Raw genomic sequence first — 14,331 nt, 5'->3', positions numbered from 1 at the left:
GCAACCGTGGGCTTTGACGTCCCTTTCTGCTCCCCACCGTGGGAGATATTTTTGCCTGCTTCAGTGTTGCTGACGGTCAGTCGCTTACGTTCGATAGAGGTGTCCGTTCACCCCGCTAACAATCACGGTGGCATCTGTCAGGCTGGGGCCGGTGAGCAGAGCTGGAGTGATCTGGGAAAGCACCGTGGGTCTGAACTAACTCTGTCTTCCTTTGGATGATTATCAGGTGGTGGAACAACTGATTTCTCTCCCCCCCACCCCGTTTCTCTTCCGAGATGTCACCTTTCTGTTTTGTCTGACATTGATTTAATAAAAGTTAAAGACCTAGGAAGTGATGAGGGTTTTTAGTAAGGGTTTCCCTTGTAGCCAGGATAAAGCTTCTCAGCTGTGAGCAAGTCTTCATTTGTCCAGGGTTTGTGATAATCTTAATATACCAGTAAACGAGGGTCATCTCTTACTGGCAGCTGGCAATGGGCTTCTAGTAATTAGAAAGTTAATGATCAGTGGAGACAGTTTCCTCACGGTATTGTGACACACGGCTTAAAGCCTTAATGCCTTTGTTGGGCTGCCTTGAGACCGCGGCATTTGGGAGGGTCCAGAGGATTTCTGTCTGTTTAATCCTCACACGTGATCTTTGACTTTGGAAGTGTGTCGTACCAGAGGCTTAGAAATAAAGACTCCGGGCTGACGTGGGTTCCCGCAGTGCTTTTATCAGATCAGTGTCAGAACATTTGGCAGCCACACAGTTCTGTGGGAACGCTTCCTGGGTGTTCACTGAGCTGTTTTTAACCTGTTCCATAGCCGCCCCTAGTGAAGACACAGACAGTCACCATCTCCGACGTGTCCAATGCTGTCAAAAGCGAAATTCCAACAAAAGAAGTCCCCATCGTTCACACGGAGACTAAGACCATCACCTACGAAGCTGCACAGGTAAGGTGTGTTTGGATTAATTTTCCAGGGGCTTAATTAAACTCATCCAAATGTATCTGAACCCTTTGGGTGAGGCAGGAGCCCCGTCTGTTACCACCTGCCTTTCTCTGAACGTCCGAGGTGCAGCACAGAGGTGAACGAATCCCGTGGACAGTATTTGCAGGTGCATCTGATGTTTTTAGTGTGGCAGTGTTTTTATTATCCCTGGAGAGTAATTACTTTTCCAGGATGTGTAATTAGCTTTTCAAGAGCTGTAATTACTTTTTCGAGGTGTGTGTTTGCAAACAGAATTTATCTGCAGCCACTGGTCGCTTTGGGATGTGGATTAGGCTCTGCAGAGCTGGCCTGAGTTGGCCTTTTTTCTGCAAGAGATGGTTTGGCTTGTTTTCCCCAGCTCTCCTTGCTGTTTATGCCTCTTCAGAACTTTGTTTATAAATGAGTTTGAAAATGTTTGAAGATTGTCCCTGAGGCTTCAGCACTGAAACAGGTGTTGAAAAACAAAAATATTGCAGAAAGCCATAATCGGAGTGGGTATGTCTGCAGTGACTGGAAACTGGAAATGCTAGTGGAGCAATACCGGCATATGCAGGTATGGTTTCACTGCTAAGGTCAATTTTAATCTTCAGTATAAAATAGATTTTATTTGTGTATTGAGAATTTGGATTCTTTGTTAGCTTGGTTTTGTCCGAACTGTGGTTGTTCAAAGCAGCCCATGGTGCTGGTGTGTAGTGACTGTAGGGCATGGTGATTAGGTTCAGGTTTGGATACCCCGTGGCCCACTTGTGTATGATTTGGGATTCCTGAGGAGGGCAGAATACTCTCAGGGCACCGAGGAATAGAACAAGGCTGAGCACCAACACTTCTGCTGCCTATGGTGTGCATTGGACATAGCAGCTGGCCCTGTGGAAGGGTCTAGCTCTCGCTGGGTGCTTAGAGAAGCATCTCCAAAATTGTGCTCTTAATGGTTTAAAAGAAAAAAGACGTTGGTACTTGGAGATACTCTTTATGCTTCTGTGTAGCTCAGATGTTCATGTGGTGTCAATTGTCCCCAAGCCCAGGAGCACAGCAAGCTTTTGGGCATCTGTGTGGGACAGCAGCATGTTGCCTGATTTCTCAGCAGGTGAAAAGAAGGGTAGAGGAGCTTTGTTCTGGTTACTGCTGTTACTCCAGGGAAAAGACAACTAAAAGGGAATTTCCAGGGCTGGGAGAAGTCAGCCGTGCATGGGCTGTGGTGTGCCATTAGTTTTCTCCTGGCCTGTGGACAATGGTCCCACCTTGTGGTAACTCCAGGTACCGGCTGCTCATGGATATTGTTCCTTCCCTCCTAGGGAGACAAGGACAGCAGAGCCAGGGCAGATTAGCAAAGAGGACTTTGGGATTTTTAGGCAGACCTTGAGAAGTCAAGTTGTGCAAACTGGGAACCAAGTAACCAGCTGCAAAACCAATAGTGTGTAGTTCGGCAGTAGCTTAAGTCAGTGCTTCTGCAGAGCTTGAAGTAAGTGATGTACAAGGTGGTGGCAGGAAGGAAAAAGGGTAGGGGAAAAAAAATTCCTTCCAAATCAAATGTTGCTTGGAAGTACAGCCCAGTGGGAAGTAGCTCCTCCTGCACCACTGCTGGTGGGTCCAAGAGGCTGAGTCTCCAGAGAACCAAGAGGGGTCCTGTGCAGCTGAGAGCAGTGCAGCCAACTGCAGATCGGGTCCTTTCATCTCATAAATCCTGCAGTCTGCTTTTGAGATGAGTTTTTATCCTCAGGTTGCACCCTGCTCTGTTGACGTGAAGCCTTGTTTCTGTCCACGCTGCCTATGGAGGCTGACGGGCTCTTCTTTTGTCTCCCACAGACGGATGGTGGCAATGGAGATTTAGACCCTGGCATCCTGCTCACTGCCCAAACCATCACCTCAGAAACCACCAGCAGCACCACCACCACGCAGATCACTAAGGTAACAGCCAGGGAACGCGATAAAACAGTGACGACAAAAATAAAACAATAAAGTAAAACAACAACATGACAGAGCATAGGGTTGAGTAATAGGAAAAAAAAAGTTTAAGCTCCGGTTCCTTTAAAAAAATAAAAAAAGAGATTAATATCTATAACAAAGCCCAAGGATCCCAGAACTGCCTCTGATGCATTAAGACTGTAGGCTATGTGTTAAGTGGAGTCAGGTCTGGACATGGCTCTAGCCATCCCTTGGGACAGCAGGAGAGAAATGTACTGAGTCAAAGCTCCTCACCGGCTCAGTTACAAGAGGAGATCATTGAATACCTGACAGCTTTTCTTTATGAGTGGTGGCAGTTTTCCTCCGTGATGCTGATACTGTGGTATGCCAGCAGTATTTGGTAATGCTATTTTTGGATACCATCTTTAGACAGGCAGCCCCAGTGCGCTTGTATTCCTGTTCACTTCTCGACTAACAGTAGTATTTCCTCTGTGCTAGACTGTAAAAGGTGGCATTTCAGAGACGCGGATTGAAAAGAGGATTGTCATCACAGGAGATGCAGATGTAGACCACGACCAGGTAGGAGCTTGGACGCATTCCAAAAGAGCTTTTCAGAGTTGGCACAAACCAGACAGCCAGACTGCCTTTCTGAAGATAACTTTTAACAGAAAACAAGCTAGGGACATTTTTCTGGAGTAGAAATAAAGCTTCAAAACTGATTTCAATAATAAATTCCTTTTTGACTGCACGCAGTTTCATAGCTGGACCAGCAAAGGTTAATTCTGCTCCGAAGCTGGTATTGGCACAATTTTTTAATACAAGAGTTGTTTTGGAAAAATGCGATTTAAAAATATCTGCAAGAATGTGAAATAAAGGTTTTCCTTGACATCTGGATTATCTGCATACATTTTCTAAGAACTTTGAAGCAGGATTGCTGCAGTGTAGTGCCAGACGTCACTGCATAGCCCTCAGCACCACCCGTGCTTAGCACTGGGTAGGAGATGCCTGCATTAAATCTCGCAGGCTTTATATGAAAGCCTTTGTGATGAGTCAGCCTCACTGGCCTCTAGCATGTGTTGGAAGTGATGATTTTGTCATCAGAGAATTATACTTTGAATTTAATTTTAGTTGCAAGTATCATGGGCCTGGAAAATATTTGTACGACAAGAACTAGTTAATTAATTCTGACAGAAGATGTCTGAGAACAGCCTCAATGTGCTAGTCACACTTGCTGGAAGAATAAACAGTTGGCTTAATTGCTCCCATCTATCTTCTAGGATGGGGCAGCTGAGAGATGTGATGTATTCTTAGAAAACCATCCTGCCTTTCACAAATAACCCAGTGCCACTGCAAGTTGTCCTCTCCGCAGGACCCAGCTCGTGCTGCGGTGGCACATTGCCCGCTGCGTGCCAGGACTCCCCAGCACAGCCCGATGGCACGCTTGCTCTGCTTGAAGTTCATGGCCAGGCTTTAATTCCCATAGTGTCGATGTGTGTGGATCCAAAATTACCCAATGATTGCAGCAGTTTCCTCCTTGCCTTGTGTTCTCACTGGGACCAGGAGTCTTCAGGACCTGTTAATTCTCAGCTCAGCGCAATGCACAGCATTTATTCCTGCCGTGCCTTTACTCCTAGGAGGAATTAAGTATTTGCAGCCTGCTTAAGCAGAAAGCCACGTTTCCTTCCAAACTGTGCAGCTGAAGTGGTTTTGCTTTTCTTTTTCTCTCCCTGGAGTTAGAAAGCGTCTCGTGAGCTCGAGCACCCTCGCTGGCGTGCGGGCTCTGGCACCTCTCTGACGTGTGGTCTCTTGCCTCTTGCAGGTGCTAGCGCAGGCCATAAAAGCAGCGAAGGAGCAGCACCCGGACATGTCGGTGACCAAAGTGGTCGTGCACCAGGAGACCGAGATTGCAGAGGAGTAGCAAGGCTGTGTAAGTAGGGGACAATGCACAAAGAAAGGGCAGGTGCTGTTTTCTCCTTGGGGCAGGTAGCTGGAGCTCAGTGCAAGTGCTGTTTGGCTCAATGTGGTCAAAATTTACCTAAAATTATTATTGTTCACTGATGGCTCCTGCTCAGACTGTTCCTACTAAATCATTTAAGGCTGATGTAGCAGTCACAAATGCAGACTAATCCTGCAGTGGAAGTCAGCCAAAAAAAAAAGGTCTAAAAGAAGCTACGTGTGTGATGAGGCTGCTGGATCTCACCGGCCACCTCCAATACCTCAGGAGCACCCTGACTGTCACAGAGACCCCTGCCCGTGTCAGCTCCGGGCAGTGGGGCCACCCCATCCTGCTGCTCCTGACGTGCTCTGAAGGTCACTTTGCAGCTTGGTGGTTTGGGGAAAGAGTCTGGGGACTCCAGCTCCATCTGTGTGCCCGTGGTGTTGGTGCCCTTGTGCAGACAAAGCTGCTGCTCACAGGCTTGGGAAGTGGAACGGGAACAAGTTAGGTGAGAGGAAAGAGCAAGTCATTTAACGGGCACTGTGGTTTCACCTTTTAACTCTCTACAAACTCTAACAAAAATGACAGGGGTTTTCTAAGGGCTCCTGGAGCTGCAGCTCTCAACATTGGCCCTTTGGGGAAAGGCGCTGAGCCTGGCCTCTGTGCCACTGGCAGTAGCCCATCTTTTATTCTCAGCTCTCCGATGGCTTCAGGGAAGTGTGTTCAGCTCTTTCACAGAGAGTTGGTTGCTAGAAGCTGTAACTTACTGTGTTTCTCTTCCTAGGAAGCGTTCCTTCCAGACAACACCAGGAAAAAGAAACCCAGCAAAACTACAGAAAAACTACCTGGAGCACAAAGACCTCGGATTTACAAGACTTTACACTCAGAGACTGAACATTCATATCATTTATTAGGAGTTGCGCTTTGACATTTTACTTGTGATTTTCCAGAATCCACTGGATCCTCTTGGATATAGTTCTTTTTTATATATATATTGTGACAAACAGTATGCCATATTTCTAACTGTACTGAATATTTTTTACAGGTTTTCAATTTTGCATTCCCTCTCACGCATAGCCTCTTCAGATACAGGCCCAAACATGAACTGCAGGGCTCAAAGGGTTGGTTTTGTGTTCCTTTTGTTTTTAAGTCTTATTCCCTCAGCCTTGTCAGGTATAATGGAGATAAGCCACACCAACACATAGCCCGAGCGCAGAATCTGTGCTCGTGTTCATAAAGCAATGGGTCCTTCTGCCAGAAGAGTCAGTTTAAAAGGTCAGACTTGAGTTTGTGCAGCATTTCCACTTGCCTCTTGATTTTTAGCTCTAGGGAGTTTGAGACTCCAGCCAGGATACGGGGGCACCCAGAGCTTCTACCTTCACTTTGAGTTTCCTTACCTTTGGGTTTCGGACCCCGATGTTTGAACGCAGTAGGGTTGTGTGGTGTAGCGTATGCACACAGATTAATAGTTGGCTAGATTTAAGGAATACTGGAAGTTGCTTCGAGTATCTTATACTGTGAATTCTAGAGCTTTAAGGGGACTGTGATAGGCACCTCACCTTCCTCCTGTGCATCTCTGCCTGTTTGTGTTTTCTAGATGCCATTATATTAAAAAGCCCTTAGAAGTGTGTGTTTAAGGTGTTTGGACTCTGAATGCTATTAAGGTAGGCTTATGCGGCATTCACAGTAACTGAGTTTTTTCAGTGTCATAGTTTTTCACTTGTTGGTGTTAATTTTGTTGATTTTTAAATGTGTTTTTTTGTGTGTAAGTCATGGGTTGGGTGTTTTTTTTTTTCTCCCCTTTGCCAGTGCTTATTTAAAGCTAAACACATTACCCATATATCAGGGCAAGGTGTTATATCCTACTACCATTTAATTTAAAATCCTTTAGACAATCCTTCCCTAGGCCTGCAAGCTGTATGTGGAGAGGCTGAACAAGCAACTGGGAGGTGTCAGGTGTTGCTGGTTGTGATAAAGCCAATCCAGCACACGTGGGAAGTGCTGACACCCCCTCTTGGTTTAAGGGTCTGTACTTCGTTTGGATTTGTGACCGCCTTGCTGGAATGAAATACCAGGGCTGGCATCTGCATCTTTGGGCTTAGCTTACAGACCGCATACAAAATGTCTTTTTTTTAAAAAAAAAAAAGAAAAATAAAGTGCATAGTGCTTGTTTAGTTGACACTCCAGCCATCTGAACCACACAAATCCACATTATGGCCTCTTCCTGCAGTCACTGCTGGAGTGTCCTGCAGGGGCTGTCACCAGCCAGGTGGCGATGACCCCAAAACTCACCGCTTCTCCCCGCCTGCCCCTCGGGCTGGGTGCACTTCCCTCCACCGCTCCGGGGCTGAGCGCTCGCTGCTGCTTCCTGAGCTTCGTGGGCATGCCCTGGTTTCTCCTTCCAGCACTTAAAAAGGAAAAGAAAAAAGGAAAAAAATTGTAAAGTCTGCCCAGACACTTGTGAAGACTTTGAGGTTGTGATTATTTTATTTTTTTATGTAGTGTGGCACATTGGTAGCTGAGGGCGTGGAGTGCTTCGCTGCTGCTCCTCAGTCGAGGACGGGAAGAAAATGGCAATAAAAAAAGCTCTCTGCTATTTTAAATTTGAATAATTTCTTTCAGAAGTCACTGGATTTAGCTCAGGCTGCAAGGACTTGCTGTTTAGCCAAAAAAACAGCCTTCGAACTACACTGTGGCTGAGTGTAGCTTCTCAGGTTCAGGTGCAATTTTAATTAAGCTGTCAGTATTGACTGGAGCCCATGCTGAAAACACTGGAGCTGCTGGATTCTTGCTTTCCTTGAACCTTGCTGGTCTCGGGTGCCCCTGGGTCTGCAGCCTTCCCATCCTGGTGGCTGCGCGGGGGGCTCGGTGCCCTCCTGCACTGCTTTGCCTCTGCATGCAGGCACCTTCTCCTCGCTGCGAGCACCCCAAGCAGCAGGAATTAGGGAGCCCAGTGCTCCACAGCTGCAGTGCGGAGATCACGTCTTCCTCTTCATGCCTGCACAGCCCTCTGCTTCCTTTCCTGCACCACAGACCCTTTACTAGGTCAGTGTCTCTGCTCTGTCCTGGGCGTAGTTGGGTAACTCTTGCCTTAAACACCCTTCGCACTGAGCAGCTGTCTGGTGATGCCCATTTTCTAGGATTTTATTTTATTTTTTGCCACTCGCTCCTTCCTTCTCACCCCGTAGCCGCTCACTGATGGGTAAATGGGCAGTAAAGGGCAGAGCAGCCATTAAGAGGATTTCTGAGCTCTCCCAGACAAAGCCAGGGGTGAATTAAGTTTGTCCGTAGCACTTAAAGGCACTTGGCAGGCACAAGCATTTAGGGGGACGTGGGGCACGGCTGATGCTTGGCCCTTGGTGTTCAGCTGGGGGTCCTGAGCCCTGACCAGAGCAAAGCACCCTGAATGGGAGCTTTCTAGGCTGCAAAACCCACTGCCACCAGCGGCAGCTCCTTACCCAAAGGGCTGCAGGAACGTGTGCTTACCGTGGCTGCACATGCCCCTTTTTTTAAGTGGGCATAGAATAGAATAACCCTTTTTTTCTATTTTTTTTCTTGGATTTTGGGTGGCTGTTTCCATGTTGCTCGCACTCACACTCCCCCCTTTTAAGTTCCTGCTTTTTTCGCCTGTTCCAAACCAGTTGGCCCCGGGGTCCTCCTTGGGGCGAGTGCGCTCGCTGGAGCAGCCTTTAGCCATGCTCATTGGGCATCAGCTGACATTTCCCTGACATTTTCCCCGGATCTGACCCCATGGCAGGGGTACCCTCTCCCACAGCCACCCCAGCCCAGCTGGATGGAGCAGTCACAGCCTGGGCAGAAGAGAAAAGCTCCCTGCAGCTGCAGCCCCCCAGAGCAGGCTGCCCCCAGGCACCCCCTCCTCCTACACCGCGCTTTTAAGAACTTGGCTCCTGGCGCGCTGCGTTAGTCCCAGGGACAAAACAACCCGGTAAGGTCTATTTTTATGAACGTTCCCAGCTCTTCCCACTCTACAAATTCACCCGGAGACTGTCTTGATTGTATAATATACATTATATGGAAGCTATTTATATATGAATGAATGTTTTTATAGAAAGGAAGGCGAGGAGCTCGTGACCTGGTCGCATCCATTAAACTGGAAGGGCAGCGCCGGCTGCCGCACAGCAAGCTCTGAACAGCAGTGGTGTTATCACAGGACCGACTGATTTCTGGTTTTAATAAACTGTGGTTTGCTGATTTCCTAATTGTACAATTACCTTAAGAGGTGGTAGTGCCCCGACCTTAGAGATTAAACTTGTAAAAAAAAAAAAAAAAAAAAAAAAAGATTTAGTTGAGAATATGAAGGAGCTTTGTAAAGTTTTTTTAAGGCAATTGTGAATTGTCTAGGCTAGCTGTTTACATTCTTCTTTATAAAAATAGGGACTTTTAAAATTGGCAAATCTTTATAGATTAATAGCGATGGGAGCTGTTATTTTGGACTTTCACAGTAAATCAAAGGGAAAGTGGCCGTAGCATTTAGACAGACGTAAGTGTTCAGTATTGCTTCTTGTATTGCATTTTTCAATAAATTTTCAAACAAAACCGTCTCCCTGCCTCCGAAGCCTTCTTCTTCCTCCTCCCTTTGTCCAGCAATCTGTTCCCAGCCCAGAGCTGGGGCAATTTGCTTTTCCAGCCCCTTGCCCCCCAGGCTCAGGCCGGTGCCGTCCCGCTGCTGTGCGCCGCAGCCGCTAGAGCTCTCCCGCGCTCCGTGCCCACCGCGGCTGCTCCCAGCGGCTGGAGCAGCTCCCAGCCAGGCACGTGCTGGGGCACAATGGTTGTAACGGAGCCTGTTGTCATCAAGGATCACCTCTTTCACTAAAGCATCACCGTTTAATATCAAAACCGCCCGTGGAGCTCGGGGTGAGCGCAGGTGACAGCTTCTGCTAAGCGACCGCTGCCAAACCCAGAGCAAATGTGATGGAACCAGAGCAGGGAAAGTGGCTAATAATGATTTTTTGGGGCCTATCTCATTTTTCTGGCTGCAGCAGCTTTCTCTAGGAGCAAGAGATGTACTGACAAGAATGCTGACGGGGCACCTTGGCCGCTAGCCCAAAGAAGAGACCAAAAGCCCATTGCTGCAGGCGGGATGGGGCTGGCACCTGCGGGATCAAGCACTGAGCGCTCCCCGCAGGGCCTGGGGTTGCTTTTGCTGGCTCCTAACCAGGCACAAAATTGCATCCCCGTGCCTCAGTTTCCCCACCAGGCAGGAAAGGTTTGCATAACCCTGTTGCCACAAGCGTGAGTGACAACGTGGCCGTGAAGTCAAACCTCTCTCACCCAAATCTGCCACGCTGCGCTGACAGCGTGCGCTTGGCCGCGGGGCCAGGATGCTTTCAAGCCACTCCAAGTTTTACATCGCAGTGAGCTGGAGGCAGAATTAAAAAAGGAGCCGTAGAAGCCAGCCACAGAGTTGGGTAACAGCCACTGCTGGAGCTGGCTCCCCCACGATGTGTCAGGGTGCCTCAACTTAGGGAGCGCAGCGAGGCAGAGCCAAGACGCGTGTTGGTTCACCCAGAGCTCCAGCCGCAGGCTCCTCGCTTTGTCCAACCCCATTAGGGTCACGAGGTATGGCAGCACGCCGAAATGCTCCTTAAATAACCCCATCCCAGGAGCGGGGGATGCAGAGGACTGCAGCAAATCCCCCAGCACGATGCAGCCAGAAGCCGGCACGGTGCCGGGGGGCAGTCGGCACCCAGCCCACCCCCATCACCCCTGTCCCCATGGGGCTGCCAGCCAGGAGATGCATTGGGCTCAGAATATGGGGCAAAGCTGGCAAAACCTGGAATTGCATCCAGCTGGGGAAGTTAAAACTTGGCCTGGAGATGGGGCTCTGCTTCCCTTTAGCCCCTGCCTCAGTTTCCCTCCCACAAAGGCAGGGAGCTCGCCCAAGCCCTGCGGTGTGTTGTTGCCTGGCTGCAAGTGGGGGGGAAAAACAACAGGCAAACAAACACCATGGAAATCTGAAGAGATGCAAATAAAAAGGGAAAAACAAACCCGTCCCAACAACAGAGCCCCCCAGGGGCCCCACAGCAAGGAGAACGGCCCCATCTCGGGGCTCCCATCCATTTGGAGGAGCCAAAAGCGCCGCTCCCCCATTCCCAGCCCCTGCCCTGGTCCCGCTGGGAGCAGAAAGTTCCCACTCGCACCCCAGCTTGGGATATTTTTAGGCTGTGCCTTCAGTTTCGGGGGCCGTGGCGGCCGCTGCTTTCCCGTGGGTCAGGTCACGGGGCCGGGGTTGGGGCCGCTCTCAGGGCCAGCGTGCCCAGGCCCTGCTCTGCTCCGCAGGGTCGCTGCTGTCAGTTCAGAGGAACCAGGAGGGATTTAGGTCCCATTTAGGATCCACAGCCCCTTCCCCTGCCCAGGACCAGGGCACTGGGACAGGCTTGCACCCCAATATTCACATTTCAGCAAGGAGGATAGGGCTGAAGACCTGCCCTTCGTGCCCTGCTGGGTGCCCCGCTGGGCTTCTAAAGGCTAAAAGTGGAGGAGCTGCATCTGCAGGAGCTGGTGGGGCTGAGCCCTGAGCCTTGGCCTCCATAGCTGGGGAAACTGAGGCACAGGGGGGTAAGGCCTTGTGATGCCCTGGCCCCCTTCTCTCCATCACCCCGAAGATTTGGGGGAACAGAGCATCCCCATGGCCCTGCAGAGCGCCCAGGACCAAGCCAGCCCCAGGAAGCCTCCAACAGCTCCAGGAGGCCTCACTCCAGTGCTCACCAGTACCACCCAGTGGCTCCATATTGGGCTTCCCAAACACCGCAGCCCTGACGTCGCGTTGCTCCATCACCAGCACCATCTCTCCTCCAAAAACCCACAGAGCTGGGAAAATGGTCTGATTGTCCCACAGTGCCCAGAGTTCCTCGTGCTGCTCCCCACCAGGGTATGGCCAAGTGACATTTGGGGACCCCAGCCTTGCAGCCTGGGTGTCCCCAACGTGTAGGTGCAGCTCCAGCACCCACAGGGCACCTCAGATGGTCGTGGTGGTTGGGTCCTCCAGACCTTTCTCCTGTGGGACACTCTCGGGGGTAAAGGAAAGCAAAAAGGAGATCTTCTAGGTCACAGAATTCTGGAAATTTTGTATTTGCGATCCAAAGGCTGGGGAAAACAAACCCCAAGCCCCAGGATAAATAAATTGGTTTCCAACCCAAGCCTGGATGTTTGGATTCGATAACACGTGGCTGGACGGGGACCTCCAGCACCATGGGGAGGGGGCGATGAGGAAGCAGAGCAGTTAACGAACCCCTCAAAGCTAATGATCCCGTGGGGGATAAAGGGTCCTCCAGGAGGGAGCCAGCACAGCACCACACACCTACCGAGCTTTTCCAGACAGGCTGTCCTGGGATGGGAATTGTTGCCCCAAACCCATGTTTCCAGCCCTTAAAGCCCCAAGCCACAGCCTGCTGCGTGCCAGGCATCTCCGTACACAGCTGCCCTGCAGCTCAGCACCTCCACGGGCATCCCCTTTGGTGATGGAGGGGCTGCAACGGCTGGCCCCATGGGGGTCACCCCCCACACTTTGGGTCTGGGGGCATCTGGCAAGAGAGGGGGAAGTGGTAGGGAGTAGGTAGGGGGGAGGCTGAGCCAGCCGGTGCCACCAGCACGGGTCCCGGGCACGCAGCAGCGGCTTTGTCCTCCCCCTGGTTCTCCCACAGCACGAGCAGTGCTCCCTGCTGGGCTCCAAACCACAGCCCCAGAGATTTGGGCTCCAGCTCCACCGCGTTCGAGTGCCGGTGGACAGCCAGCAGCCAGCACAGCAATGGGCTGGTGGCAGATTTGGGCTTCAGAGCTCTCAGCTCAGCCCTTTCCACCCAGCAGATCCCACAGAAGGCCTGTGGGTGCCCCTGAGCCCCATCAGGCCACCCCAAACCTATAAAGGGACCCCCGTGGTTAACCAGCAGGGGCTCTCCACCAAAAAGGACCGCGCCACTGCTCGGTGCACAAAGCGATGCCCCGAGCCCCGTGCGCAAAGCCCCACGGCTTTATCTTCCCTGCGCAGTGCCTATACAAGGAGATTTATAGCACAGCACTCTCCCTAAATAATGCACCAGCACTTGAATTCCCTGGCTGTACTACAAGTGCACCACTGCTAGCAGAGAGCTTTCCTTCGCATAGGCTTTAAATCTCTTTTTTTTTAAAAAAAAAAAAAAAAAAAAAAAAAAGATAGGAAGGACTCACCAGCCAGGCAGTCGTGGTTGTTGCTTCATTCGGAGAGGAGCAGGAGGGGAAATGGCTGCGGACGAGCCCCGGGGCAGCAGCGGGGTGGGCAGCAGCTGAGCACCTCCAGGTGCTGGGGTGGGCGCAGCTGTGGGCGATGCCACCCAGCCGGGGGCTCCCCGGCTGCATCCTCCCCACCGCACCTCCCAGGCACAAAACGCAGCCTTTTCCCCCAGCCTCTTTTCCAGGTTTTGTCCATTTTTGTCCCAAATTATGGCTGGGCAAGAAGGAAGCGCCCAGCATCACCTTGTGTAGCACGGGAGGCTTTCGGGACGGGTTAACTTCGTGGCAAGGGGACGGGGAAGCGCTGCTGCAGCAAGAAAACACCAACGCTGGGTCCCAAAGCAGAGATGGAGGTGGGGGACGTGCAGGGGATGCTCCCCAGGGATAGAGCACAGGGCTCCTCGCTGTGCCGCGTTAACCAAGAAGGCAGTTGTGCACTTGGAGCATCTCCTTTGCAGCTGGGAATTGCCACTCCATGGGGCAGCCCTGGTTGGGGATGGATGCCCAGGAGGGAAGGAAGGAGCAGCCGAGCCCAGCCCGCAGCACCCACCCAGGGCCGGGTTTGTCCTCGAGTTTCTGGCTGCTGCTTTCCGACGCACGGCTCCTGGGCCCGGCACTGAGTTTGGCTGCAGCTGCTTCCACGCGAAGGAAAAGTTATTTTCAGACCATTGCAGCCTCCTGGCATGTCCCCGCACTGCCGCTGCAGGGCAGGCCCCCTCGGTGACTTCTTGTTTGTTTGCTTATTGCATTGAACCCGTGCCTAAATCGTTTGGAGAGTAAGTGGCAGCATAAAAGCCGGGATCGCAGCCAGGGCAACCCCGGGGCAGCGCTGCAGGAACCCAAACCCCGAGCCCCTTTCTGCTTCCCCGCGGCCCTGGGGGAGCCTGTGTGCGACACCCCGGGGGGGTCCCCGTGCAGTGTGGGACATCGCGCTGCAGGTGTATGTGGGGCTTAGGGGGTGCTTTGCAGCAAAAAGGGGTAAGAGAGGGTGAAGCGTTCGAAAAACAAGGTGGAAATTCAAATGAAAAAGTAAAAGAAAAAAAAAAAAAAAAGCAATGAAACAAGCCATGCCAAATTTCCAAAGGGGGAAAAAGAAACATGGCATGGAAAACCCTGACTGGTCTAAAACCGGTCGTTTGCATCCTTTAGGCTTTAATCTGCTTTTTCCCAGCCCTGGTGCCAAGCGCTATCGCTAATGAGGGGTGAGGTGCCAGCTGATGAAAGCTTGGACAAGCGACAGCTCCAGGCCTGCTATCCCCTCATCCCGCTGCCCTGTCCCTGTCCCCAGCGCTGCACAA

At 51.1% G+C, this 14,331-nt stretch overlaps 1 protein-coding gene across 12 annotated transcripts in view; it reads left to right on the top strand.

Annotated features, from left to right (window-relative positions):
• The window catches only part of EPB41 (erythrocyte membrane protein band 4.1), a 50,587-nt gene extending 41,506 nt beyond the window's left edge, over positions 1–9,081 (top strand). For all 12 annotated transcript variants that reach the window (XM_032202255.1, XM_032202248.1, XM_032202246.1 and 9 more), the window contains 5 exons: positions 802–930; positions 2,770–2,871; positions 3,367–3,447; positions 4,688–4,795; positions 5,589–9,081. In XM_032202255.1, coding sequence (XP_032058146.1) covers positions 802–930; positions 2,770–2,871; positions 3,367–3,447; positions 4,688–4,786 — 411 coding nt within the window. In that variant the 3' untranslated portion in view covers positions 4,787–4,795; positions 5,589–9,081. The remainder of the gene's footprint in view (positions 1–801; positions 931–2,769; positions 2,872–3,366; positions 3,448–4,687; positions 4,796–5,588) is intronic.
• The last annotated feature ends 5,250 nt before the right edge of the window (positions 9,082–14,331 follow it).

This window comes from Aythya fuligula, chromosome 23 (assembly GCF_009819795.1).
Source record: "Aythya fuligula isolate bAytFul2 chromosome 23, bAytFul2.pri, whole genome shotgun sequence".
Classification (NCBI taxonomy): domain Eukaryota; kingdom Metazoa; phylum Chordata; class Aves; order Anseriformes; family Anatidae; genus Aythya; species Aythya fuligula.
This window is presented reverse-complemented; position numbering and strand designations above follow the sequence as displayed.